At 39.8% G+C, this 27,011-nt stretch overlaps 1 protein-coding gene across 1 annotated transcript in view; it reads left to right on the top strand.

The window, feature by feature from the left end:
- LOC134529988 (nose resistant to fluoxetine protein 6-like) overlaps positions 1 to 23,732 on the top strand; it is a 30,325-nt gene extending 6,593 nt beyond the window's left edge. The window contains exons 7-11 of the mRNA XM_063364514.1: positions 4,277 to 4,448; positions 9,063 to 9,256; positions 10,862 to 10,991; positions 13,159 to 13,348; positions 23,569 to 23,732. Of these exons, the coding sequence (XP_063220584.1) occupies positions 4,277 to 4,448; positions 9,063 to 9,256; positions 10,862 to 10,991; positions 13,159 to 13,348; positions 23,569 to 23,732 (850 nt within the window). The remainder of the gene's footprint in view (positions 1 to 4,276; positions 4,449 to 9,062; positions 9,257 to 10,861; positions 10,992 to 13,158; positions 13,349 to 23,568) is intronic.
- Positions 23,733 to 27,011: the final 3,279 nt, after the last annotated feature.

The raw sequence follows: 27,011 nt of genomic DNA, 5'->3' as shown, positions 1-27,011 counted from the left end.
GATATGATTCAATTTCGGAATGTTGATTACACATCCATTTAGTTAGAACGTCAGAACCATACCATCATGCAAGACGAGTTTCCTTACCCTTGAGGTCCAGCGAAGCCCTCCTCTTGCGATCGTGAGTGAGCATCCTGCATCTCACATAAAAAAATACACAACTGAATACGACATGTGGTGACATCTGTTGACAAGAATCGGAACTACTTATTACAAGTTTCTTGAATGAGATAAATTAACTCCCGCTGATGAAATATTAAAATTCAATTTGAGTATCCGTTTATAATTATAAACTCTCAGATTGCATTTGAAGGATGCTTCAACCTGCTAATCAGTATAGGATAAGGAAGGGGGGGTTTCTTCTAGTAGAACCTGTTGCAGCTAGTTTATAGGTGTACATAAAAGAGTATACAAATAGACGGGATCATTAGGAACATGAGACTAGTGTAATTTAAACATCCTTATACACACAAATGTGTATATATATATTCTTTGGAATAATAAGTACAGGTTAAAGTGCACAAGTACAATAAAAACAAGTTACTGATTAAGAAGGTACATCGTGCGCCACAAGCGGTACTACTGAGCGAGTTAAACACGAGCATAAATGAACTAAGTTAAAGTGAGCACCTACGCTCGGACCAATTCCTCCTCTAGAATGTTGGAATCGGCATGACATGGCCCAACGTAATTCGAGACCGTCGGGGAAGGAAACGTACCCAGAAATTAAGCACGCTGCACGAAAACAAGAAAACCCGGGTATTAAGACGTGCACACAGACGTCTCGTACACGTGCGACAGAACCAGTAGAGTCTGCAATCGACCCCAAACCGGGTATTCAAATAGGGGAAGGGGTGGCCAGCCAGGAGGATTATGAAAACCACACTTTACAAAGGGCACGGGAAAAAAGGGCAGAAAGAATGGCAATGCAAAACCATCCTGCAGTACCCAGGTCGGCAAGCGACGTGTGTTTCCATGAAAGGAGCGAAAGACAATTTCAGAAGGTGACAGCCAAAATATCGTTACAGTTGGATTATGGAAACACACGATTTACTTTACGCTAGTTCCACGGTCACCTCGCGGACAATCAAGGCATCCAAACACATTACCGACCAGACGAGAGAGTGGACGACCGCCATCGAACGCACGACCGACCCCAACGAGAGCTAGAGGTGAAGAAGGCCCAGAGGCGATGAGCCTCGGTCGCACCTCGACTTGCCACTGGAGGCGCCACCATCGTAGCGCGGGGAGAAGGGGAAAAGAAACGCTGCGTCACAGACCCAGGAGTTGAAAGGAGGGGGGTGGAGTATTGCAGGGGGGGGGGGGGGTTAAGGCGCGAGGCTTGACGTTTAGACCTAATAAACGAAGAGGTTCTCTGGGCCTCTTCAACCCCGCCCCCTTTTCGAAACCAAAGGCTCTTCCATTTGTTTACTGTCCAAATAACACGAGCTTCACTGTGCGACGGCCCCCGTAGCTTCGCAGATGGTTGCAGAACGGGCGGCCGGCAGCCGGAGACTATCGCGCAACAAGGCGGCTCCCCCGCGGAGGCTCCGCTGTGAGGTGGGAGTCGAGCTTCACAGGGGCAGGCAGGCCGATCAAGGCCCGCCCTAGACTGCGGCACCAGGCATCTCTCGGCACAGGGCTCGCGCCTCACGCAGGGGGACAGCAGCCTCACTTCTGCACCAGGCCAGCCGATCCCGGGAGGCGTCGGCGTCAAGCCGACCTCGCAGGGAGTCCAGTGGCCGACAAGGGCCAGGATCAGCGAAGCTCCAGAACACAAGCGGAGCAGCGGGGCGGGGTGCAAGCCGGCATCACAGTGACGTCACCTCCGCGGCCGCGTCCCGTCGCAGAAGCAGAAGTAGTCCAACTAGCGTTGACGTCCACGCCCGTGCCAAACAGGAGAGGGGTGCCGAGGAAAACAAATAGTCTCAGAAGCAAAAATGGATCCCGGTTCGATGTCTGCAGTGTTATCGAAAGGACATAGGTGTAAGTTCTGCAGCAAGGAATTTATCTTGAGAAAGAATGCTAGACAATGCGAGAAAACCTTATTTAATACTCTGTCTAGTAAATGTCTCAATGGCCTTCCGATCAAAGGTATGTTTTCCAACCCAGAAATCCGAGCTGTAATGGTTCAAATCACCATGGTTCCAATGTAATTTGCATATAAATAAAGTTTAATATGTCAATAAGACCACAACCACTTTGGCAGGTAATGGAACATCAGCCCTACATGCACGAGACAAGATCATTGCTGTCATTTTCTAAGAACAACAGCATAAACAAAGATAGCAGTATACAAGATGGCGGCCACCAGCAGACAACAAGATGGCAGACATGATGTCAGAATCGAAAACAAATTCTTGTGACATCAGATACAAGATAGCGGACTGACATCAGAATTCAAAATGGCGAATGTGATGGCAGAATTCAATATGGCTGACATGATGTAATATGGTGGACATAACGAAAAGTGAAACATTCGGGAAGTTGGATTTTCGATGTCAAGATGGCGGAATTCAAGATTGCGACTAAGGCCAAAGGACAAGGTCAATATCTAAGTTCAAAAGTCAATGTCAAATATCAAGGCCAAAGGTTAAATGTAAAGTTCAAAGATTAAAGTCAAGGTAAAGGTTAAATATCAAGGTCGACTATAAAATTAAAGTTCAAGTCAAAGGTCAATGTCAAGTTTATCCCAGATGGCTGCCATGACATTATTGGAGATGTAATTTCCAAGGCAACAGACACCGCCACCATGCATCACAACCAGAAGCCAGTGCTAGGAGCCCCTTTACTGTACTACTCCGCATTTCTTAGTTAACGAAGTAAAGTTAATGTTTCTTTGGTGATGAATAAGCCTTCGGTATTTTGCGAAGCAAGTATAGGTCTTAACCTGACGACAATACCTTATGATCCTCCCTTGATGTGTAATCAATCTCTTATCTGCTTCTGTTATTTTCCTTGCATGATCGTTATTAATATTCTTAAAATATCTTTAGTTTTCTGTTTTAATGTCAGCTTAATAGTCAATAAAATCGTCATCGCCCAGTGATTATCATAAGAATGATGAGAATTATTTATTCTAATGCGAACATCGTTTCCAATCATTTTGGTCTCAGAACTTCATCACAATATTGGATTTTGTCAGCTCCAGAGATGACAAGAATTTTGTGTGAATATATTAATACATATGCCATGAACATGCTACTTTCTTCATTAGCTTTCAATTCCAAATCATTAGCCTGATCTGGGATAGTGTTGTCAATATCAGAACTTTCACATTCTTCAAATTCTTAATAGTCGTCTAATATTTTGGCCTTCATTCCTCCTCGGGGTTGTAGACTCGTTCTCGCTATAATTAGTCAGCTTGGTTTTTCCAATCTTGCGATGTTCATTCAAGATATATCTTCGATCAAAGGATTTATGGAACTGGATGTAACTAAATGATTTTTGGTTAGGACCCATAATACACTCAATCCTCTCTTGATGCTTAGCATTGTTTCTCAAAGGTAAACTGTTTGCTGCATTAACACAACAGCGGCCTATCGATAACACTGCAGGTATCGATCCATAATCCATAATAGCCTCTGCAACTCTTACTGAAAGTTTATATTACAATTAAATATTAAACTATGTGGTTCTATAATCCTGCAGCAAGAGCAATTTTCCATTTTTTATTTAAAAATTAATACCTAAGTAGTTCTACTTTTCACCAACAGATGTCGCATCATGTAGTGACTCAGAGAGTGTTCACGCTTAACAAGAAAGGAACACACAGAGTCTCTTGAGTAAAGTTTTCCTGTGCAAACAGACAGAGATCATTGCTAGATCGCAGTATCTGCAGCCACCAAGCATAAATTTTATAATTTTACAAAATTTAATATAACAGATGGCTATGTGGAATGATTACTCATGTGTATATTTTTGGCGTATCATTTTTTTTATATATCTGAAATATATAATATTTTGAAAGATTAGAGTCAAAAATTACAACTCGTTGATTAATTAAAGCTACTGGCAAAGGTCACTGGTAAAGACAAACATCATTATACAAGGTCAGTGTTAACAAAGATGGCAGCTGGAACAATAAAACTACAGAACCTTCCAAAAAACTAGTTAGTAAAATCGTTTTTGTTTTGACTTTTTTTTAGAAGAATACTATTGCCTACCTTTAGCTCTATTGTGTTAATACAAAACATTACAAGTTTTTAAGATGTGTATAAAATTTAAGTAACCAATTAATTCTCTCCCATTGTGTGCTTGCAATTGACATATATAGGTTGACACCACCTTATGCTGCTGTGATATTCTTCTACGCAACATTGCTGTACCGGATGGGCGATGGTCCTTTATGGTACAAATTAATCGGTACTCAGAGGGATCTTTGTGTCAGAGGCTGGTGGACCAATATTCTCTACATTAACAACTACCTGAATGGCACCAAGCTCATGGTGAGTAAAAGTAAACATTTAAAATCAACTATCATTACAGAAGTATATATTTACCCATAACTGTCATGAGATGGCCATTAGGTGTTCACTAACCTATTATGCAGTAACAAGCATGTAATACATATATTCGTCTACACTAACTTGTAACCACAATGGTAGCAAATGATGCAGACAGTCACTATGCGGAGGTTACAGTAGAAAAATACAAATATCAGATCTCGAAATGCTGCAACTCTTTACTTTAAAGAGGTTCACAGTAAGATAGTAAATAAGTAAGAAAGTAAGCAAGCAAGTAAATAACCAAGTAAGTAAGCAAGTAAACATGTCAGGAAGGAAGGAACTAGGATGGATTATGCTCGAAATCAACCTGCAGTGGAATCCATCATTGGACCATTTCACTGAGCTACCAGCTGAACCCCAGGACCAAGATTACGATCGTAATTTGTGACATGTGTTGATATTTTGCGTGTATCTGTCCAATATGTCTAGTCTTCATTAAGGAATATCAAGTATTTATTTTAGATATCACAATCTCCTGAAAAGGTAAGTCTGTTTTGGCATATATCATATTGCTTGGATTGCACTGATGTCCTGATGTCGAACCTAAGGTAATGTTATGTTAGTTAATCCCATGCCATTGTATTTTTTTTATCATTCTATATAAAACACTATCATTTTGATGAAAATTGTTGCCAAGTGATATAATTAACTATTTAACTGGATTAAATTAAAGTTTTACATTTTGCTTCACACACTGTTTAATTGATTTGTATTCTTTACCTTGAGTATCTTAAACTCAGAGATCCCGCTCTTCAAGCCTTTAGTTAAGCCTGAGCGCAAATGTAATTTTACTATTGAATGAAAGTTTATTTGTAAGTTAGTATTTGAGATCAAAATTTTAATAATTTTATAATGGAAATGGTTTTTGGTATTGATAGAATCAGGCAACAGTTTGTATCATTGGAATCCTAAGGTGAACTACATCCAGTTGAAACTGTAAATTCTTTTATAATTATATTGATAATTCATTGGTAACCCATATGGAAGTCACAGTGTTTATCTTACCAGGAGTCTTGGAAATATCAGTCTGGTCGTTAGGAGTGTTGTCAGTGTCTGGGAGGGCACAAGGGATCTGGTCTGCATCTGCCAGGCCATTAGGAAGCTCGTCGCTTGTCGTCTGATTATCTGTCGTCATGGAGCCACTTCACAATCCACTCCACTGACTCGAAGGCTGACGTCGCTGCTTTTATACCCCTCAGCCCCCCTTCTGTAATGGTATCACATTTCTTTCATTGGTCGCGTCATCAGAGTCGTCATTATGTCCGAAGATCCCAGAAAAATGGCGTTCTAGTTATGCCACTCCACGTGGAGGTCTCTGGGAGCCCGCAGAACACTCCAGAGAGACTGCGCGATGGAAGACAAGGCACCGCGAGGAAGGGGGGGGGGTAGCGAGGCGGGCAGCTAATCCGGGAAGCAATGCGCCGCACGTCGTAATGCCCCACTTGGGGCTAGCGCTCTGACAGGTGCCTTGGGCCTCGGGCCCAGCTTCTAGTATGCTCGTAACAATATTATTATTTCTCACGAAAATTTACCAAATAACATGTTAATTCTGCGATGCATTTTCTTCTATTTTATTTGGCTTTGGCTTAGTGTTATTTGATTCATGTGTCTGCAGATTCAGATGTTCTACTAACAGCTTGCCTATTTTAATTGGTGCGCATCATACATTTCTTTACAGTTAATATATAGGCTGAGTAATTGGCAAAATACATGTTTCCATGCTGTCGACAGTTTTGTATGGCTAGAATCGTAGCCTGGCAACCCGCTGTTTGTCTCGAGAATGTGTTTGCTCATTTTGGGTTGTTTGCTTTAATTGTATCTTTGTCCCATATGTTGCTGCAAGAGTACTTTCTTCTCTCATTATTTTCCTCTCATTTTCCCAGCCTAACAGTAAGCCGGTCGCTATGTCTTGGTGCCTATGACAGGTTGCCTCGATCCCATCAGGCAACGTAGTCAGCCCACACTCCTGTTGTATCCGAGCGGCGAGGATTTCTGTCAGGCAGCGATGTTGCGGGCAAGCGAGCGAGGTTTTAAGCAATAACTCTAACTCCTGTAATACTATGCTCTCTTTTATTATACTCTGCATCGGTGTTATCTTACAATAATCATAAAATTCTTAATTCATTATTCAGCTTGCTAATGTTGCTAATGACAGCCAAGCCATGGCAGTTGCGAAGTATCTACCTTAACTGCTTCCAGTATTCTGAAGACTTTAACTAATCATCGCGCTTCCTGCCAAGCGCTCAGACCCTGCTTGGTTCCTACCTTACGACTGTTCCCCTCCAGCTTCTACGAAAGTCTCCCTCGACCCCGATAGCTTCCTCTGCCTTTACTCCTCCTCTGAATCAACCCTGTGACCGGGGTCACTCTGTAACAACCTCGTGACCGGGAGGTCAGTTCCTGCCCTGGTCCTGTAAACACGGTTGCTCACATGTTTATACTTCCAGGCCCAGAGGCTGTGTGTTATTTACCCAAGTTCCGCTACTGGTTCATAGTACATTTCCTGTTGTCCCGTGGCCTCAGGCTCCCGAACTCTGTACACACTCAGTCATCTCGACAACATCCGCCCTGGCTTCGCTTGCCCGACAGCCCAAGTAGCTAATACATTAACTAAATTTAATACACATACCTCAATACATACAGTAAAAGTTTCACATACATCACACTCCGCTGTGACGTCTCTGCAGCCCAGCTGTAGCCGGCCGCTACACAACACCTGCTTCCTGACGGCCTTATCTTATCAGCTGTGCTCGTTTTACGTTTATCAATACATTCACATGTCTGATAAACAATACGTATATAATTTATTTTATGCTTTGTCGACTTAGCTATACAATGAACGAAATTGTACATTACGATTTTTGTTGTTGCGAAAAAATCTCTTTACAAAACTACTTGCACTACGGTGCAGTCCAGGTATTCCAGTGTGACATATACACATCGAAAAATCTGATATTATTGTTTTATGAAGCATGTTTGAAAAATTTCCTTTATAGTGTTTTAATAGAAGTGTTTTTGCCAGCAATTAACCAAAATATGATTATGACCTTTTAAAAATGTCCGCATCATACTTACAACTGTGACGCCTCGTTCTAAGAACTTAACAGCTACTTATGTAGAAATTAATACATACATTTCGCTTATCACTAAATAATTTTAACTTGTTTTTTTATAATTTTTTTCAGGAACCACTTCATCACATGTATGAATTGTATGATCATTATAATTGCTTTGATGTGCTTTTCAAATGACTTAACAGGCTGTGACTGGTAGCAGATATCTTAATATTTAAATAAAATTTTTTTTTCGGTGATTGAATAGGATCAGCATTTCCGAAAGTTAATTATGATAAATATATAACTATCAAATTAGTCAATGGTCATTGCTTCAATTTACCCTCCTTTTCAAAGCAAGTAATATGTCAATTTTTTTTAATCATCCGAAATAATATTGCGTATGCGGATCTGGAACGAAGAAGAGTTTTTCGTTGGTTTTTAAAATTTAAGTTAACTTTTCTGAGTTTTTTTTTTCATAATTTACAAATATAATTTTTTTCATACGACAAAATAATTTTTCTTTAAGGGCCCGGATTTCTTTCCTAAGTATTTCAACCGATTCATTTTTAGTACTAAATCTGAAATGCTCGGATAACAAGTGTATCACTTACATGTTAAATTGAATTTTCATAAAATTACATTTAATTCTCTCCTCCCCTTATTTTTACTTTTAACTCGGTCGGCTAAACGCAAATGACTTTCCTCAGTTTTTACGGGTGTTTTACTTTCATGTTTTGAGTGAAGGTACAGCTTTTAGTTTGTGACGTTTTCTAGCACAAGTATTTAACAATTCAACTTTAAAGTCATACTAGCAATTAAATGTGAAGTTCCCTGAACAAATGTAAGATGTTTTTGGAGTTCACTTACCATCTCGTCAGCATTTTTGAACCCACACTCGCTAAAGATGTTCATCATTCGGGAATCGATGATATATGATATGATTTGTTTCAGTAAAATGATTTAATTTACCAATCTATTTGTACACCATGTACTTGGTATCGCAAAGTTTAAGTATTATTTTTAAAAGGCTTCTTAAAGTAACAAAGCCAATTATTTTAAAATTCTGCACTTAACATGTCGCCTGTTAGATATTAACTAAGCATTTGCTCACATAAAATATATGCCATAGTAACATTTTATAACACACGCACTTTGTATCGTGAAACTGCTCACAATAAAAATGACCGTTACGAGCAGATGCGCTTCTGAACCCAATCACGGATAGGAGCGGACTGGCTGGGAAGTGACGTGATGCGCAGAACTATGCGCAAGCGATCTCTACTGACCTCAACGGCCTCCAACCTGCCCATAACACCTCCTGTTGCACAACTTCGCTGTTAATAAACATACAGCACATACATGCACCTGGCATCGATATTTATATGGTATGTTATTTTTTCTTCTGCATAAAATTTCGTGAGAAGATAGTCTTTTAAGTTTCAGGAATTTGGAACATTTGAAAGTAGTATACACACATCTGTTTGATGGCTGGGGGCAGTGCTTCAAGCCGGGCTGGTACCTGGCTGTAGACATGCAGCTGTTCCTGCTCTCTCTACTCGTGCTGTGGTCGCTGCGAAGATGGCCCAGTGCTGGCAACGTACTGCTAGTGCTCGCTCTCACAGCTTCCATAGCCACGCCAGCTGCCATCGCCGCTGCCTACCATCTGCCCGGCCAGCTGCCCTTTGGTCTCATGTGAGTGCAGCACCAGTACTTGCACACTAGTCACTTTTCCTTCTGCAAATCATTTGTGCGCCATTTTCTATTCTGCTCTGCTACCCTATATTCAATACAATTATTTTTTTTATAAGGTTTAGGTGTTGGAAATATTTACCTGTCACCCTTTCCTATAAAATGTTAAGTTGGTCAATAGAGCATTAGTTGTTGCACACGTGTTATTTCACGTATCACTTGACGGTGCACCCTGGTGTTGGCCGAGCCCAGAGTGGCTGCGGCCGGCAACTGCCGCAGGGCCGCCTCGCAGGAGCACACATGGCTCCAGGCACGACAACCTGAATGCGAAATCCTGGAAAAAAGGACCAAACAATGAATAAGTCCCGAATATTTAGCTATTGAATCCATGTAAAACATAATGTGTTTGTCGTATGATAAATCAGAGTAAATCTTAACATCACACAGAAAAAATATTCTTGTAGAAACTAGTGGGCTTTTCTTTTGTAATTGACATTTGAAACTAAGTTTATTAAAACAAAATAATTACTTATTTAAATAAATTTAGTATACAAGTTGTAATAAATATTTCAAGAGGTGGTCTGAGCCCTGCGATCAGCCAAGGAATAAAACTGAAGACTACACAGCAGAATGTGGGTGGCCCGACACTCTTGAGTGGCAAGGTCAGAGGTCAAGATAGTGTTTAAGATGGCAACCATAACTATAAGTGCAATTGTGATATCATTCAAGATGGTCGCCGAAATGTCAGATAGCGGTCGTTCATTCATTCTTACACAATCTGCAACCAGAACCAAGCGCTCATACATACTATCATTCATTCCTTAATTAGATGAAACAAAACTTAATTTTTAAAACACATAAGAATACCTTAGCTATTTTTATAATTAGTCACCAAAAAATTCAAACATTTTCCATATTGTATTAAAATATATATTTTTTTAAACTTTTGAACACTCAGTTACCGCCAAGTTTTTGAACCAGTCATTAACATCCTCTTTCAGTTCATCACTTTCATTGTAGTGATACATCTATCCTGTTGAATTTGTATCTCAATCCTGGATATGAGTTGTTCAGTCCCAACTGAAGGACGGCCCAAGCGGTATTCATCATAAATATTCGTTCCGCCCGCCATTAAACAAGATGCACCATTTACGATCTGGACCTTCATTCATCACATTATCATAAACATAGGTTATCTGTCTGTAAATTTCAATAGGGTGGACTTTATTCGTATTCAAAAGCGTATTATACTACTAACATTACCTACACTTGGCAGGATATTTAATTTTTCCATACATTTCAAAGCCACGCTGTAAACAGTACACGACTGTTGTGGTTCGCTGTTAGCGTCAGACTGACGAAGGAACGGATTGGCCACGAATCCTCGGTGGTGGTGTGTGAGGGTGGGGAGGGGGGGGGGGGGGGCAGAACTACGTGGCTCGTCACATTAAACTTTTCTTACTTTTAAATTACCCTCGTGTTTAACCTAACATAGACTAAGTAATTTGTAGGAACACACACGTCTACCAGCATGCACCATAGAGTAATGACCAACTAATGCACAGGCACAGGGAGAAGTGGCTGAGCACGCGACTGTGTCTGACGCAGAGGCGCGAAGAGCGAGATCGAGGACCTGCTGTACTGGCCGGCGCATGCGCGCGCCAGCCCCTACCTGCTGGGCCTGGCGCTGGGCCGCTGGCTGCACGGTCGCAGCACCAGGGACGTGCCACTGCCCAAGGTGCCTGGCAGGCTACAATGTAGTTATGTACCTCGTGTTTGAAATTTCAATAACACCTAGGAAATACCAAATTCGCCACATGTTCTTTTGCCACGAATTAATGAGTGCTTTATAGTGCAGATTTTAAAATAATTACTCATTTTTATGCAGAGTGTTAGACAATTTAATATTTTAATATATAAATATATTAAAATGTAATGCACATATGTAATTTCACTCACCAAGAGAGTAAAATGATATCATTTTAAATATTAAGTTAATTTTAATAAAGTGTTTATATAATAAGCAATGACGACCTAAAGCTTCCGCGCCTGTTTATTAGATGTCCTATGGGAAAAGTAAATATTCATAAGAATCTAATTGGTCTGTGAGGCATTAGTGGGGTTCGGAATACATTGCACTTTCCATTGATGTCACCTAGATCAGTATTCACAACTAAGTCAACGATCATACATTGTCATAACTAAGAGTTACCTAGTATGTTATTATTATTTTTTAACATTTTAAGATTGTGGGGGTGAAAAAGGGGTAAGTTTAGTTATGACATTTTAAAAAAAAAATATGCATTCTGTAACTCAGAAAATAAGGTATATTAGTTTATCCTGTGTGGCTTAATAAAGCTTCAGATAATTTTGTAGAATAGTATGACAAAAATTTGCTTAGAAATGCCTGGACACAAAACATAAACTTTAAATGTTGCCAGAATATGAATATGAAAGAAAATAAAAGCAATTTATTTTGTGAATAGTGCACATTGTTTGTACTCAACCACGCTGGGCCAGAACAAACAGATCTGCACAGAGTGCACATACATTGAGAGTCACACTTCAAGATGGGGAACAAGAGTAATATACTAAAACTATACATTTTTAAATTATTTTTATGTATACTTTATTAAGTTTCCTTCAATATCCAGCTGTTGTTTTATCGTCCTATATGGCCTGCAAATACCAAAAATTAAAAATAATTTCATATTCGACTCCCTCTCACTCACCTGATTCATTTGAATATCCACTTGACATATTCTGAACTAAACTAGTCTATTTCCACCCTTCCTGCGAGATGGCGGTTTCTGCTATCCTGACCTCCTTGATCCTAACCCTCCAGCCAATCACAACAACGCTCTTTCTTCCTCGAGTCCCACATGATATGTTTTGCACTAATCACGTCCACTTCCACTCTCCTTCCTCTATTTCCACCCTGTCTGAGACTTGGAGGTAGAGGGTAGGGGAGCGAGACAGCTCCTTATTGGACACTAGATTATGCTCCATAAATCACCCCTCAAAGGGGTGGAAACCATATGGATGACTATACAAACTGGAGGAATGGGTAGGAGGAGGAGATAGGATGGGGAGGTGACATACTTAAGCATAGCCAAAGGGAGTGAGAGGAAACTATATCCCAATGTTTTCTGAGTAATCTCAAGGAGGTTTTGGTAATGTCCCTTAGGCGACTCTTACGTGAGGGGTTGAGCATGTTTGTAAACTTAAGACCACTCAACTGAATTATTCTCTATAGAAATCATTCGTTGATATCAGTTATTTTGTAAAATCGTCTTTCATCCGAAAAATTACATCCAATGATATTATACAAGCTCACCTTGTGTGCATGATCTCGAATGTCGTCTATGGACTTTTTCATCAAGTTATACTCCTAGATATTAAATAAACTCCTCATCGAACATTCAAATCAAAATAATAAACTATCGTGTTTTTGCATATTTCTGGAATGCTGTCAGTGAATTCAGTTATTTTCTGTGTTCATCGACATAACCTGGCATTAAGGGATTCCAGAGCTCTTATTTATATATGAACTCTTATTTGTATATGTATTGAATAGACCACATAAAATAATTGTCACCATATGTTCATAATTTTATATTTATTGACTAATGAACTCACCTTGTATTTATCTTCTTTGTACACATAGTTACAACAAGTATGGAATATAACCCAATCACATTGTTAAGACATGTAAATACATAACACTTAACAATTTCTTTTTACTCAAATTTAAAATTTTTTACTCAATATTCAGTAACCTTGCACATAATCTGCCAAAATAAATTTCGTGCATATTATTGTTGACTGAAAACTAAACAGCACGTTATCGTGGATCAACACTACGCATATACTGTAATGTTAAAAGGAAACATAACACTGCACAGTGGGCTGTGACTGCGGGCTGGACCTTGTCGCTCGTGGTCATGGCGGCTGTCCTGCAAGGAGCAGAGGTCTTCGTGCTGCAGACCCGCCCCCAGTCTGTGCTCGAGTCCTCTGCTTACGCTGGCCTCAGTCGTTTCTCCTGGTCTTTGGGCTTGTCGTGGCTGATCTTCGCCTGCGTCAAGGGTTTCGGAGGTCAGTGCTTTTGGTGGCATTATCTTATGTAAGTATACTATAAGTCAATACCCAAACTTTCAAACCTGTACCTTTATTTTCAACAACTTTGTTTTTCATTTTCTTTATATTTTTTAATGGACACTTTACATTTACTCGTCTGAATATTAAATTGTCTTTACCATGCATGGTTTTAAACAGAGGCCATAGGGAATGGGACCATTCAGGATTATGATCGAATTAGTGTCTAAGATTAAATTAATAATACTGGGATACTGGTTTCAAACCTATGATCTTCGTCACATAACCATGCCATGTTAGCAATTTTGGCGAGCGAGGGCCAATCTTACTCGTGAATGGTCACATGCCCGGCAAATGACCTCCTCCATGGTGTACGAGGATGTGTCGTGGAACTGTCATTAAAGATTTTTGACATTCATCAGGCCTCCACTGGAGTAATAGAGCTACTTTGCCCGATGTTTTCTTTCAAATTATTTCCATATATTGATGGGGCTGATTGATTTTTTAGTATTTCGGGAATATATCCCCCCTCTCCCCCTCTGCATGAGCCCCTCGGTCTCCAGTTATTTAACTCATATTCTCAGAATAAAGTAAAAAATATATACCATGTATTCATAATTAATTACTGATCGCATTTGATGACTCCTGATAATTTATGTTTACCTATTGCAAAAAAATAAATATTTATTCTATTTTTTTCATAATACCTATGCCTACAATTTTTTATCAGGGATATTTCTAAATAATCTAATCTCTTAATGTGCTTGAGAAGGTCCAGCTTTATTAAGTCCGCTTTCGTGTGAAATTTATTAATTTTTATTAGGCCTCAAATTAGGAGCATCCAAGCCAGGGCGGGGGTCGAGTCACGCCTCATTTGAACATCTTCGTAATGTTCAATGCAAACAGTAAACATGTGGCGGGCAAGAAATCCCCGTGCACATGTTGCGGACAACTATTAATAGTTGGGCAACGGTTGATAAATTAGAGGCAGGGGTATGCAACGCAATAAAATAATCTATGGATAGTGCTTCGATAGTTCAGTTTGCGAAATGGCTCCCCAAGGATTCTGAGAAATCTTGGACTGCGAACACATAAAAAAATTACTGCCACTGTAAATAATACTCGCTGACTTTCTACAACTATAGTTTTCAGTTTGTGAGAAACTAAATGGCGGGCCAAAACATGAAGGTAATTATGACTGATCAGCCTTCTCTTACAAGGCATCAACCCGCATATAAGTAGGCCTATAGCAGAAATATGGTCAACTGCAATGAACAGGGAGAATATGAAACAAGACAATATAACTGACTCGCTCGGGGGGTGTACTGCGCTGTCTCCAGGGCGTGGTGTTGAGTAGCCCGAGGTCTCGCGCATCCCGGCAGGAGGTCGACATGAGCACCTGGTGGTGCCTCGTCCGCGAACAGCCTGGGCTATCCTTTACGAACCCAGTTCTTCCCACAAGAAGATTACTAACTTATTATACTACTTACTTTGAGAAATTGTGACTAACAGTAGTATGTTTTGGCCGGTCCGGGGACTGGGTCCGGGGCGTGGTGCCGGTGCCGAGCCACATCTCTGATTCTGACGTCACGGCGGCCATCTTGGAAAATCGTAACGGGACACAGCGTAACGGGACAAGTTGTACCGTGACTTTGACCTCGATGGACATTTTGGATCCGCCATTTTGGATGACGTCATTTTGTTTTCTCTAAAATTCCGGCGTTGTGTTTTCCGCCATTTTGAATTATGATGTCACCGTTGCAATTTCCGTTACGGTCGCCATCTTTAACTTTTGTATTTATTATCCGATTTTAATGAAAAAAAATTTAAAATTTATAAAAAAATTCAATTAATAAAATTTTAGTGAAAAATATTAAAAAAAAACATACTTTTTCGACACGGAGCTCGGAGTCCTCGGTTCGAACCCAAAGAGTGCAAACAAAAATGGCAACAGGCTCCTTCCCCCATGGTGGGTGCTGGCAGACTGACCCCACCACTTGTTTCATAGCATATATCAGGTAGTATGATGTCATGTCCACCATCTTGAAATTTTGACACCATCTTGAAAATCTTTATTTATTATCCCATTTTAATGAAAACAATTCCAAAATGCATCAAAAAATTAACTTAATTGAATTCTGTTTGATTAGATCGATTTATGTCCTTGGTTCGATTCCCGGCGAGAGTAAACGGTCGAACGTCCTCCATGAAAGCTACCTAGACTGACCTACCACCAACAATAACAAGGTATATATCGTCAACTGGTATGACGTCATGTCCGCCACCTTGTCATCATCCGCTGGAGACCACCATCTTGTTTATGTCAGGTAGAGTGTGCTGATACCATGGTAGTATAATTTTCTGTTCACCATACCTTTGTCCTCAACTGTTGGCATTGAACTTTGACCCTGACCTTGACCTTGAAATTTGACCTTGACCTTGAAATTTGACCTTGACCTTGATCTACGACTTTGACCTTGACGACCATCATGGATCCAACATTTTAAGTTCAGTACATGTTACCAGGAGCTACCACCTGCTGGAGTACACCATCTTGTGTGTGTACTCGTCTTATAGAGTACATTTCCAACTGAATAATATAATTACAACCCGCTACAGTGCAGTAAACATTTATTACCGAGGTGCCCCCGCCATAATGAAATATGAACGCCATCTTGAAATCGTGTAATTATTTAGCTAGAAATTAGGAAAAAAATACAAAATTCATTAAATAAATCACTCATTAATTAACACATTGAATTGATGGATTACTATCTTCGGTTCGAATCTTGACCAGTGACAGGTGTAACTAAATATTAAATATATGTAATATTTTATTTTCCATTACCTTTCGTGGAATTTAAAATCATTCACTTTACGAAAAACAACTCAAGACAATATACCTGACCATCGAATTAAATACAGTACCGCTATGCCTTACATGAAAGTCTAATTTTTCGATAATTGAATAACCTGTAAACCGTTCATGTACAAAGCCATACATACATATAGACCAAGCGTCTTCGGACCGAGAGACCGGGTCATAATCAATGTCAGACGTATAGAAAATATATTTACGAACCTCACGACCTTCCTCATCATCAGCTAATTATATTCTTTTGAACCAACGGACCATGTTTTTTACGATTACAAGAGGACCAAGAATCCAATCAAAAAGGCAGCACCATCAACAAAAAGGCAGCACATTTGGAAGCACCATCAAAAAAGGAAGCACATTTGGAAACACAATTGGAAGCACCAACAACAAAGAGGCAGCACATTTGGAAGCACCATCAAAAAGGGAAGCACAATTGGAAGCACCATCAACAAAAAGGCAGCACATTTGGAAGCATCATAATCAAACAGGAAGCACATTTGGAAGTACCATAATCAAAAAGGAAGCACATTTTGGAAGCACCAAAATCAAAATGTCAGCACATTTGGAAGCACCATCAAAAAAGGAAGCACAAGTGGAAGCACCATCAACACAAAAGCAGCACATTTTTAAGCACCATAATCAAAAAGGCAGCACATTTTGGATGCACCATCATAAAGGCAGCACATTTTGGAAGCACCATCAAAAAAGGAAGCACATTTGGAAGCTCCATCAACAAAACGGCATAAACGAAGCACAAGTTACGAGAACTAAGTCTTAGTTAGAAATCAGAATACAAGAAATTAAAACATTAAATTTTTATAATTTAAATAATTTATTTTATTTCTTTACATTATAAAAATACAAGTAAAACAAGACATTATTGTATGAAGCCAGCTTTCCTCAGTTCTTTGAGTATGAAGGATATCTCTTTGATGCACGAATAGTTTCCTGCACAAAGCGAACCATGTAGAAGTCTTAGCCGGTCAACCAATATGTTTGGATCTTTCCATGATGTGTAATCATTCTCTTCTACCACCATCTTCCTTGCACGTTTATAATAAATATTATGATCTCTGGTGTCTTCAGTTTTACCGCAAACCTCAGGGTAACTTTCATTTTTGAGACAGTGATCATCACAAGCTTGATCAGATTTATTTAATATATTACGTCGTTTCCATCGTTTCGGTCTCAGGACACCGCCACATTCTTCGATATTGTCAGCTTTAGGCGCTTCATCACAGTCTATGTCTTTGTCAACAGCCTCAGAGTCACTGTAACAATCACCGTAGAAGGCATCGTCTTCACCCTGATTACCGTAACAATTCGATGTTGATGATGTCGAAGTGTCTTCATAGTCTTCATGCTTTCTTTTTAGGAGTCCATCATTTTTACAAAGTAGGAAAGATCTCCTTGAATTCGGCTGGAATATATTCTCACTTTTCACGTTAAGGATTCTTCCATTGTCTTCATTCTTCCATAAATCATCAACCTCCTTCAATTTAAGTTCTTTGTCGAGATCGGAAGAGCCAGGAAAATTTTGTCGTAATGCAGATCACTCTTCCTTAGTCTAGTAGATTCATCATTGTCATCTAATTTGTACGCAGGCTTGGCGTTTCAAGTTCTTCCATGTCTTTTTAAGCTCTCTCTCCGCGTAAACGACTTGCTACATCGAACACAACTTATCATATTAAGTACGTAGTGGATTTTTAACACAGTCATTCTTGTCGTGTTGTCTTTTATTCTTTCTCAAGAAAAACTCTTTGCTGCAAAACTTACACCTATGTTCTTTCGATACAGCTTCAGATCCCAAGTCGGAATTCATATTAGTTACTGAGACTAATGCCGGATACCAATAGAGTGTTTTAAATTATATCCATTACTTAAATAGAATTTTTTTCATATTTCATCAGCAAGAATTAATATATCTCATGCAAAGGTACTTGATGCATGTAGTTCTGCTTTTCAACAACAGATGTCGCCACATGTTGCTTGCAGCTAAATAATTTTAGTTCTTTTATGCGGGATGCGGGATGCTCACTAACGATCACAAAAGAAGGATGGCTTCGCTAGACTCCAAGGAAAAGGAAGTTCATCCTTCCTGTTAGTGCTTCTTAGATTTCTCAGAGATTATTATTATTTGACTAAGTAATGATATTTTTTTTTTAATTTCCACCTGATAAAAATATTACAAGTGTTGATTATGTAGCATACATTCACTAAGTAAATGTAACCTTAAATAAATTAACATGACTCATTAAGTAAAAAAATCCTTCATGCAGAGATCAATTGCTCATCTGTAACCAGAAGCACTTGCAGAAAACCATCAAAATAATGTCAAGTATAATCAGGAGCACACGGAGAAAACCATAAAAATATTGTCAAGTATAATCAGGAGCACACGGAGAAAACCACCATAATATCGTCAAGAATATTCAGGAGCACACGGAGAAAACCACCATAATATTGTCAAGAATAAACGAGAGCACACGGAGAAAACCACCATAATATTGACAAGAATAATTGGAAGCACACGGAGAAAACCGTCAGAAGTTTTCATTGTTATCATAAACTTACAGAAAAAAAAAAATAAAAATTAAAAATAAAAAAAATCACAAAAAAATTCAAAAACTGATTCTGGCTTGGACTAGAACTCTATCTTTGCTCAACAATGAGAAGTTCACAAGCTAGCAGAATCAGTTTTTGAATTTTTTGTGATTTTTTTATTTTTAATTTTTATTTATTTTTTTTCCCTGTAATTTTATGATAACAATGAAAACTTCTGGCGGTTTTCTCCGTGTGCTTCCAATTATTCTTGTCAATATTATGGTGGTTTTCTCCGTGTGCTCTCGTTTATTCTTGACAATATTTTTATGGTTTTCTCCGTGTGCTCCTGAATATTCTTGACGATATTATGGTGGTTTTCTCCGTGTGCTCCTGATTATACTTGACAATATTTTTATGGTTTTCTCCGTGTGCTCCTGATTATACTTGACAATATTTTGATGGTTTTTTGCAAGTGCTTCTGGTTACAGATGAGCAATTGATCTCTGCATGAAGGATTTTTTTACTTAATGAGTCATGTTAATTTATTTAAGGTTACATTTACTTAGTGAATTTATGCTACTTAATCAACACTTGTAATATTTTTATTAGGTGGAAATTAAAAAAAAAAAATCATTACTTAGTCAAATAATAATAATCTCTGAGAAATCTAAGAAGCACTAACAGGAAGGATGAACTTCCTTTTCCTTGGAGTCTAGCGAAGCCATCCTTCTTTTGTGATCGTTAGTGAGCATCCCGCATCCCGCATAAAAGAATTAAAATTATTTAGCTGCAAGCAACATGTGGCAACATCTGTTGTTGAAAAGCAGAACTACATGCATCAAGTACCTTTGCATGAGATATATTAATTCTTGCTGATGAAATATGAAAAAAATTCTATTTAAGTAATGGATATAATTTAAAACACTCTATTGGTATCCGGCATTAGTCTCAGTAACTAATATGAATTCCGATTTGGGATCTGAAGCTGTATCGAAAGAACATAGGTGTAAGTTTTGCAGCAAAGAGTTTTTCTTGAGAAAGAATAAAAGACAACACGACAAGAATGACTGTGTTAAAAATCCACTACGTAATATGATAAGTTGTGTTCGATGTAGCAAGTCGTTTACGCGGAGAGAGAGCTTAAAAAGACATGGAAGAACTTGTAACGCCAAGCCTGCGTACAAATTAGATGACAATGATGAATCTACTAGACTAAGGAAGAGTGATCTGCATTGCGACAAAATTTTCCTGGCTCTTCCGATCTCGACAAAGAACTTAAATTGAAGGAGGTTGATGATTTATGGAAGAATGAAGACAATGGAAGAATCCTTAACGAGAAAAGTGAGAATATATTCCAGCCGAATTCAAGGAGATCTTTCCTACTTTGTAAAAATGATGGACTCCTAAAAAGAAAGCATGAAGACGATGAAGACACATCGACATCATGAACATCGAATTCTTACGGTAATGAGGGTGAAGACGATGCCTTCTACGGTGATTGTTACAGTGACTCTGAGGCTGTTGACAAAGACATAGACTGTGATGAAGCACCTAAAGCTGACAATATCGAAGAATGTGGCGGTGTCCTGAGACCGAAACGATGGAAACGACGTAATATATTAAATAAATCTGATCAAGCTTGTGATGATCACTGTCTCAAAAATGAAAGTTACACTGAGGTTGGTGGTAAAACGGAAGACACCAGAGATCATAATATTTATTATAAACGTGCAAGGAAGATGGTGGTAGAAGAGAATGATTACACATCATGGAAAGATCCAAACATATTGGTTGACCGGCTAAGACTTCTACATGGTTCGCTTTGTGCAGGAAACTATTCGTGCATCAAAGAGATATCCTTCATACTCAAAGAACTGAGGAAAGCTGGCTTCATACAATAATGTCTTGTTTTACTTGTATTTTTATAATGTAAAGAAATAAAATAAATTATTTAAATTATAAAAATTTAATGTTTTAATTTCTTGTATTCTGATTCTAACTAAGACTTAGTTCTCGTAACTTGTGCTTCGTTTATGCCGTTTTGTTGATGGAGCTTCCAAATGTGCTTCCTTTTTTGATGGTGCTTCCAAAATGTGCTGCCTTTATGATGGTGCATCCAAAATGTGCTGCCTTTTTGATTATGGTGCTTAAAAATGTGCTGCTTTTGTGTTGATGGTGCTTCCACTTGTGCTTCCTTTTTTGATGGTGCTTCCAAATGTGCTGACATTTTGATTTTGGTGCTTCCAAAATGTGCTTCCTTTTTGATTATGGTACTTCCAAATGTGCTTCCTGTTTGATTATGATGCTTCCAAATGTGCTGCCTTTTTGTTGATGGTGCTTCCAATTGTGCTTCCCTTTTTGATGGTGCTTCCAAATGTGCTGCCTCTTTGTTGTTGGTGCTTCCAATTGTGTTTCCAAATGTGCTTCCTTTTTTGATGGTGCTTCCAAATGTGCTGCCTTTTTGTTGATGGTGCTACCAATTGTGCTTCCAAATATGCTGCCTTTTTGATTATGGTGCTTTCAATTGTGCTTAATTTTTTGATGGTGCTTCCAAATGTGCTGCCTTTTTGTTGATGGTGCTGCCTTTTTGATTGGATTCTTGGTCCTCTTGTAATCGTAAAAAACATGGTCCGTTGGTTCAATTGAATATAATTAGCTGACGATGAGGAAGGTCGTGAGGTTCGGAAATATATTTTCTATACGTCTGACATTGATTATGACCCGGTCTCTCGGTCCGAAGACGCTTGGTCTATATGTATGTATGGCTTTGTACATGAACGGTTTATAGGTTATTCAATTATCGAAAAATTAGACTTTCATGTAAGGCATAGCGGTACTGTATTTAATTCGATGGTCAGGTATATTGTCTTGAGTTGTTTTTCGTAAAGTGAATGATTTTAAATTCCACGAAAGGTAATGGAAAATAAAATATTACATATATTTAATATTTAGTTACACCTGTCACTGGTCAAGATTCAAACCGAAGATAGTAATCCATCAATTCAATATTTTAATTAATGAGTGATTTATTTAATGAATTTTGGAATTTTTCCCGAATTTCTAGCTAAATAATTACACAATTTCAAGATGGCGTCCAAATTTCAAGATGGCGGGGGCACCTCAGTAATAAATGTTTACTGCACTGTAGCGGGTTTGGAATTAATTTATTCAGATGGAAATGTACTCTATAAGACGAGTACATACCCAAGATGGTGTACTCCAGCAGGTGGTAGCTCCTGGTAGCATGTACTGAACTTAAAATGTTGGATCCATGATGGTCGTCAAGGTCAAAGTCGTAGATCAAGATCAAGGTCAAATTTCAAGGTCAAGGTCAAAGTGCAAGGTCAAGGTCAAATTTCAAGGTCAAGGTCAAATTTCAAAGTCAAGGTCAAATTTCAAGGTCATGGTCAAATTCAAGGTCAAGGTCAAAGTTCAATGCCAACAGTTGAGGACAAAGGTATGGTGAACAGAAAATTATACCAACATGGTATTAGCATACTCTACCTGACGTAAACAAGATGGTGTTCTCCAGCAGATGATGACAAGGTGGCGGAAATGACGTCATACCAGTTGACGATATATACCTTGTTATTGTTTTTGGTAGGTCAGTCTAGGTAGCTTCCATGGAGGAAGTTCGACCGTTTACTCTCGCCGGGAATCGAACCAAGGACGTAAATCGATCTAATCAAATAGAATTCAATTAAGTTAATTTTTTGATGCATTTTGGAAGTTTTTTCATTAAAATCGAATAATAAATAAAGATTTTCAAGATGGTGTCCAAATTTCAAGATGGCGGACATGATGTCATACTACCTGATATATGCTATGAAACAAGTGGTGGGGTCAGTCTGCCAGCACCCACCACGGGGGAAGGAGCCTGTCGCCATTTTTGTTTGCACTTATCGGGTTCGAACCGAGGACTCCGAGCTCCGTGTCGAAAAAGTATGTTTTTTTAAATATTTTTCATTAAAATTTTATTAATTGAATTTTTTTATAAATTTTAAATTTTTTTTTCATTAAAATCGGATAATAAATACTAAAGTTAAAGATGGCGACCGTAACGGAAATTGCAACGGTGACGTCATAATTCAAAATGGCGGAAAACACAACGCCGGAATGTTCGAGAAAACAAAATGACGTCATTCAAAATGGCGGATCCAAAATGGCCGCCGAGGTCAAGGTCACGGTACAACTTGTTCCGTTACGCTGTGTCCCGTTACGCTCATCCAAGATGGCCGCCGTGACGTCAGAATCAGAGATGTGGCTCGGCACCGGCACCACGCTCCGGACCCAGTCCCCGGACCGGCCAAAACATACTACTACTAACAATTTTTGTTCTTCAGTGAGTCAAAGAAACATGCTTGGTTCGCATAAACTTAAATTTAAAGTGAAGAAAAACCATCTCGCGTTTTTATTTAGGCTAACAAGTGGGGTTTACTGTGAACTGTTAGTTTATTAATTAATAATTTTGGAATTTGTTTCCTAATCAAGTAGGTGTTTAAATTAGAGAATTGTTTTGTTTCATTTACTTGTTAATATATCATTTATTTATTTTAAGTGAAAATAAATTATGTAAGCCTACCTACTATTAAATAATTGACTAAGGTATGTATTTAATAATATGATAAACAAAATGTATTAATACATATTTGCTTGAACCACAATATGTATAAATCAGTACTAGTATTCTGGTACTTGAATGGCATTCGTGAATCGAAAAAACATAATTCAAAAGTGTTATAACTTTAAGTAGATAAGTAGAAACTATGTGAAACCAACAGTTATGAGTTATTTGCAGGACCGGTGAACACAATCCTGTCTGCTGGCGTGATGGTGCCACTCAGTAAACTGAGCTACTGCGTCTACCTGTGCCACTATATGGTGCTGCTGGCGCGCGCTGGCTCGATGAGAGCTCCTGGACACCGCACTGTCTACAGCATGGCAAGTGTCCCCTCATGCTAACATGTAGCCCTGTGTTACCTCATGATAACAAGTAGCCCTGTGCCACTATATGGTGCTGCTGGCGCGCGCTGGCTCGATGAGAGCTCCTGGACACCGCACTGTCTACAGCATGGCAAGTGTCCCCTCATGCTAACATGTAGCCCTGTGTTACCTCATGATAACAAGTAGCCCTGTGCCACTATATGGTGCTGCTGGCGCGCGCTGGCTCGATGAGAGCTCCTGGACACCACACTGTCTACAGCATGGCAAGTGTCACCTCATGCTAACATGTAGCCCTGTGTTACCTCATGATAACAAGTAGCCCTGTGCCACTATATGGTGCTGCTGGCGCGCGCTGGCTCGATGAGAGCTCCTGGACACCGCACTGTCTACAGCATGGCAAGTGTCCCCTCATGCTAACATGTAGCCCTGTGTTACCTCATGATAACAAGTAGCCCTGTGCCACTATATGGTGCTGCTGGCGCGCACTGGCTCGATGAGAGCTCCTGGACACCACACTGTCTACAGCATGGCAAGTGTCCCCTCATGCTAACATGTAGCCCTGTGTTACCTCATGATAACAAGTAGCCCTGTGCCACTATATGGTGCTGCTGGCGCGCGCTGGCTCGATGAGAGCTCCTGGACACCACACTGTCTACAGCATGGCAAGTGTCCCCTCATGATAACAAGTAGCCCTGTGCCACTATATGGTGCTGCTGGCGCGCGCTGGCTCGATGAGAGCTCCTGGACACCGCACTGTCTACAGCATGGCAAGTGTCACCTCATGCTAACATGTAGCCCTGTGTTACCTCATGATAACAAGTAGCCCTGTGCCACTATATGGTGCTGCTGGCGCGCGCTGGCTCGATGAGAGCTCCTGGACACCACACTGTCTACAGCATGGCAAGTGTCCCCTCATGATAACAAGTAGCCCTGTGCCACTATATGGTGCTGCTGGCGCGCGCTGGCTCGCTGAGAGCTCCTGGACACCACACTGTCTACAGCATGGCAAGTGTCACCTCATGCAAACATGTAGCCCTGTGTTACCTCATGATAACAAGTAGCCCTGTGCCACTATATGGTGCTGCTGGCGCGCGCTGGCTCGATGAGAGCTCCTGGACACCGCACTGTCTACAGCATGGCAATTGTCACCTCATGCTAACATGTAGCCCTGTGTTACCTCATGATAACAAGTAGCCCTGTGCCACTATATGGTGCTGCTGGCGCGCGCTGGCTCGATGAGAGCTCCTGGACACCGCACTGTCTACAGCATGGCAATTGTCCCCTCATGCTAACATGTAGCCCTGTGTTACCTCATGATAACAAGTAGCCCTGTGCCACTATATGGTGCTGCTGGCGCGCGCTGGCTCGCTGAGAGCTCCTGGACACCACACTGTCTACAGCATGGCAAGTGTCACCTCATGCTAACATGTAGCCCTGTGTTACCTCATGATAACAAGTAGCCCTGTGCCACTATATGGTGCTGCTGGCGCGCGCTGGCTCGCTGAGAGCTCCTGGACACCACACTGTCTACAGCATGGCAAGTGTCACCTCATGCTAACATGTAGCCCTGTGTTACCTCATGATAACAAGTAGCCCTGTGCCACTATATGGGGCTGCTGGCGCGCGCTGGCTCGCTGAGAGCTCCTGGACACCACACTGTCTACAGCATGGCAAGTGTCACCTCATGCTAACATGTAGCCCTGTGTTACCTCATGATATTAAGTAGTCCTGTGCCACCTCATGCTACCATGAAAATAGTGTAGGATAGCCGGTACTGGCACTGGGTTCTGGGTGTGGTGTATGGAGCCGACCGCCATCTTGTATTTGAAACGTCATGGCAGCCATTTTGGACTCAAAAACACCTCATAATTCCTAAAAAATGAATTAAAATCACTCAAAAATTAATATTTTGAGGGAAACATTCCCGTTTTTGTTCTGAAAAATTCAATAATTAGGATTTCGAAAAGCTCAAAAGACTTATGTCTTAGAAAGAACACTTAATCCTAAAATAGGCTTAAGCATCCATGTCTACAGCCTCCGATAAGCCTCTGATGTCCTCTAGGATTTTGAAGTCACCGTTGAAATTTCAGTTACGGCCGCCATCATGAAAATCTTTATTTGTTATCCGATTTTAAAGAAAAAACTTTTAAAATTTATAAAAAAAATAATTAAGTTTTAATAAAAATACTACTTAAAAACAGCGTTGCACATAATGTTACGACCACCATCTAGGATTCTATAAATGTTGCAAATTTTGTTACACCCGCCATCTTATTTGAGTATGATGTTATCGCTACACTTTTCGTTATGACCACCATATTGGTTTCTAGAACGTTGAACTTTTCGTTACGGCCGCCATATTGAAAAAAATTAATTTTTATGCTAGAAATTTGAAAAAAATTAAAAAATATAATAAAATTTTATCAATCAATTTTAAATAAAATTTTAATAAATTTTAAAAACGGACTTACGCCCTGAAGTTCTCGGTTAAAATCCGGTAAGAGCAAAGCTAATAAAATATGTCGATAGATCCTTCCTCCACAGAAGCCACCTGCAGACTGACCTCCCACCACCACCAATACCAAGGTATATATCGTCATCTGGTATGACGTCATGTCCGCCATCTTGTTTTCGACCTCTGGAGACCACCATCTGGTTTAAGTCTACCAGAGACCGCTGACCAGTGGCGTAGCCAGGATTTGTGTATGGGGGGTGTTAAGAAGCTGCCCCCCCCCCCACCCGCCGTATTAAAGCGGGGGGTCCGGGGGTCCTCCCCCGGAAAAATTTGGATTGTAAGGTGTAAAATAGAGCTATTTCAGCAGTTTTCGGTTCTTAAATTTAAATATTGTAATGGTAAAAATTTTATTAATTTTAATATGAACTTTGTTTGAGTGATGAATAGGAAATTAATTAAAGATTTGGTGCTAAGGGGGGGGTTTGAACCCCTAAAACCCCCCCCTGGCTACGCCCCTGCCGCTGACATCATGTTAGTTTAATTTTTTGTCACCATACCATTGACCTCGACTGTTGTCATTGAACTTTGACCTTAACCTTTGACTTCGACCTTGACCTTTGACCTTGAACTTTGTAATTTAACTTTGACCTTGAACTTTGGCCTTGGTCTATGACCTAGACCTTGATGATCATCCTGCACCCACCATTTTGTGTTCAGTACTCGTTACCAGGAGCTATAGTTAACATATATCACCTGCTAGAGGACATTGCCACCATATTGTTTTCGTCGGCTGGAGGATGCCATCTTGTGTGTGTGTACTCGTCTGATAAAGTGCATTACCA

The sequence above is a fragment of the Bacillus rossius genome, chromosome 3, assembly GCF_032445375.1.
Source record: "Bacillus rossius redtenbacheri isolate Brsri chromosome 3, Brsri_v3, whole genome shotgun sequence".
Lineage (NCBI taxonomy): Eukaryota > Metazoa > Arthropoda > Insecta > Phasmatodea > Bacillidae > Bacillus > Bacillus rossius.
The sequence above is the reverse complement of the archived record's forward strand: the minus strand, read 5'-3'. Positions and strand labels throughout refer to the sequence as shown.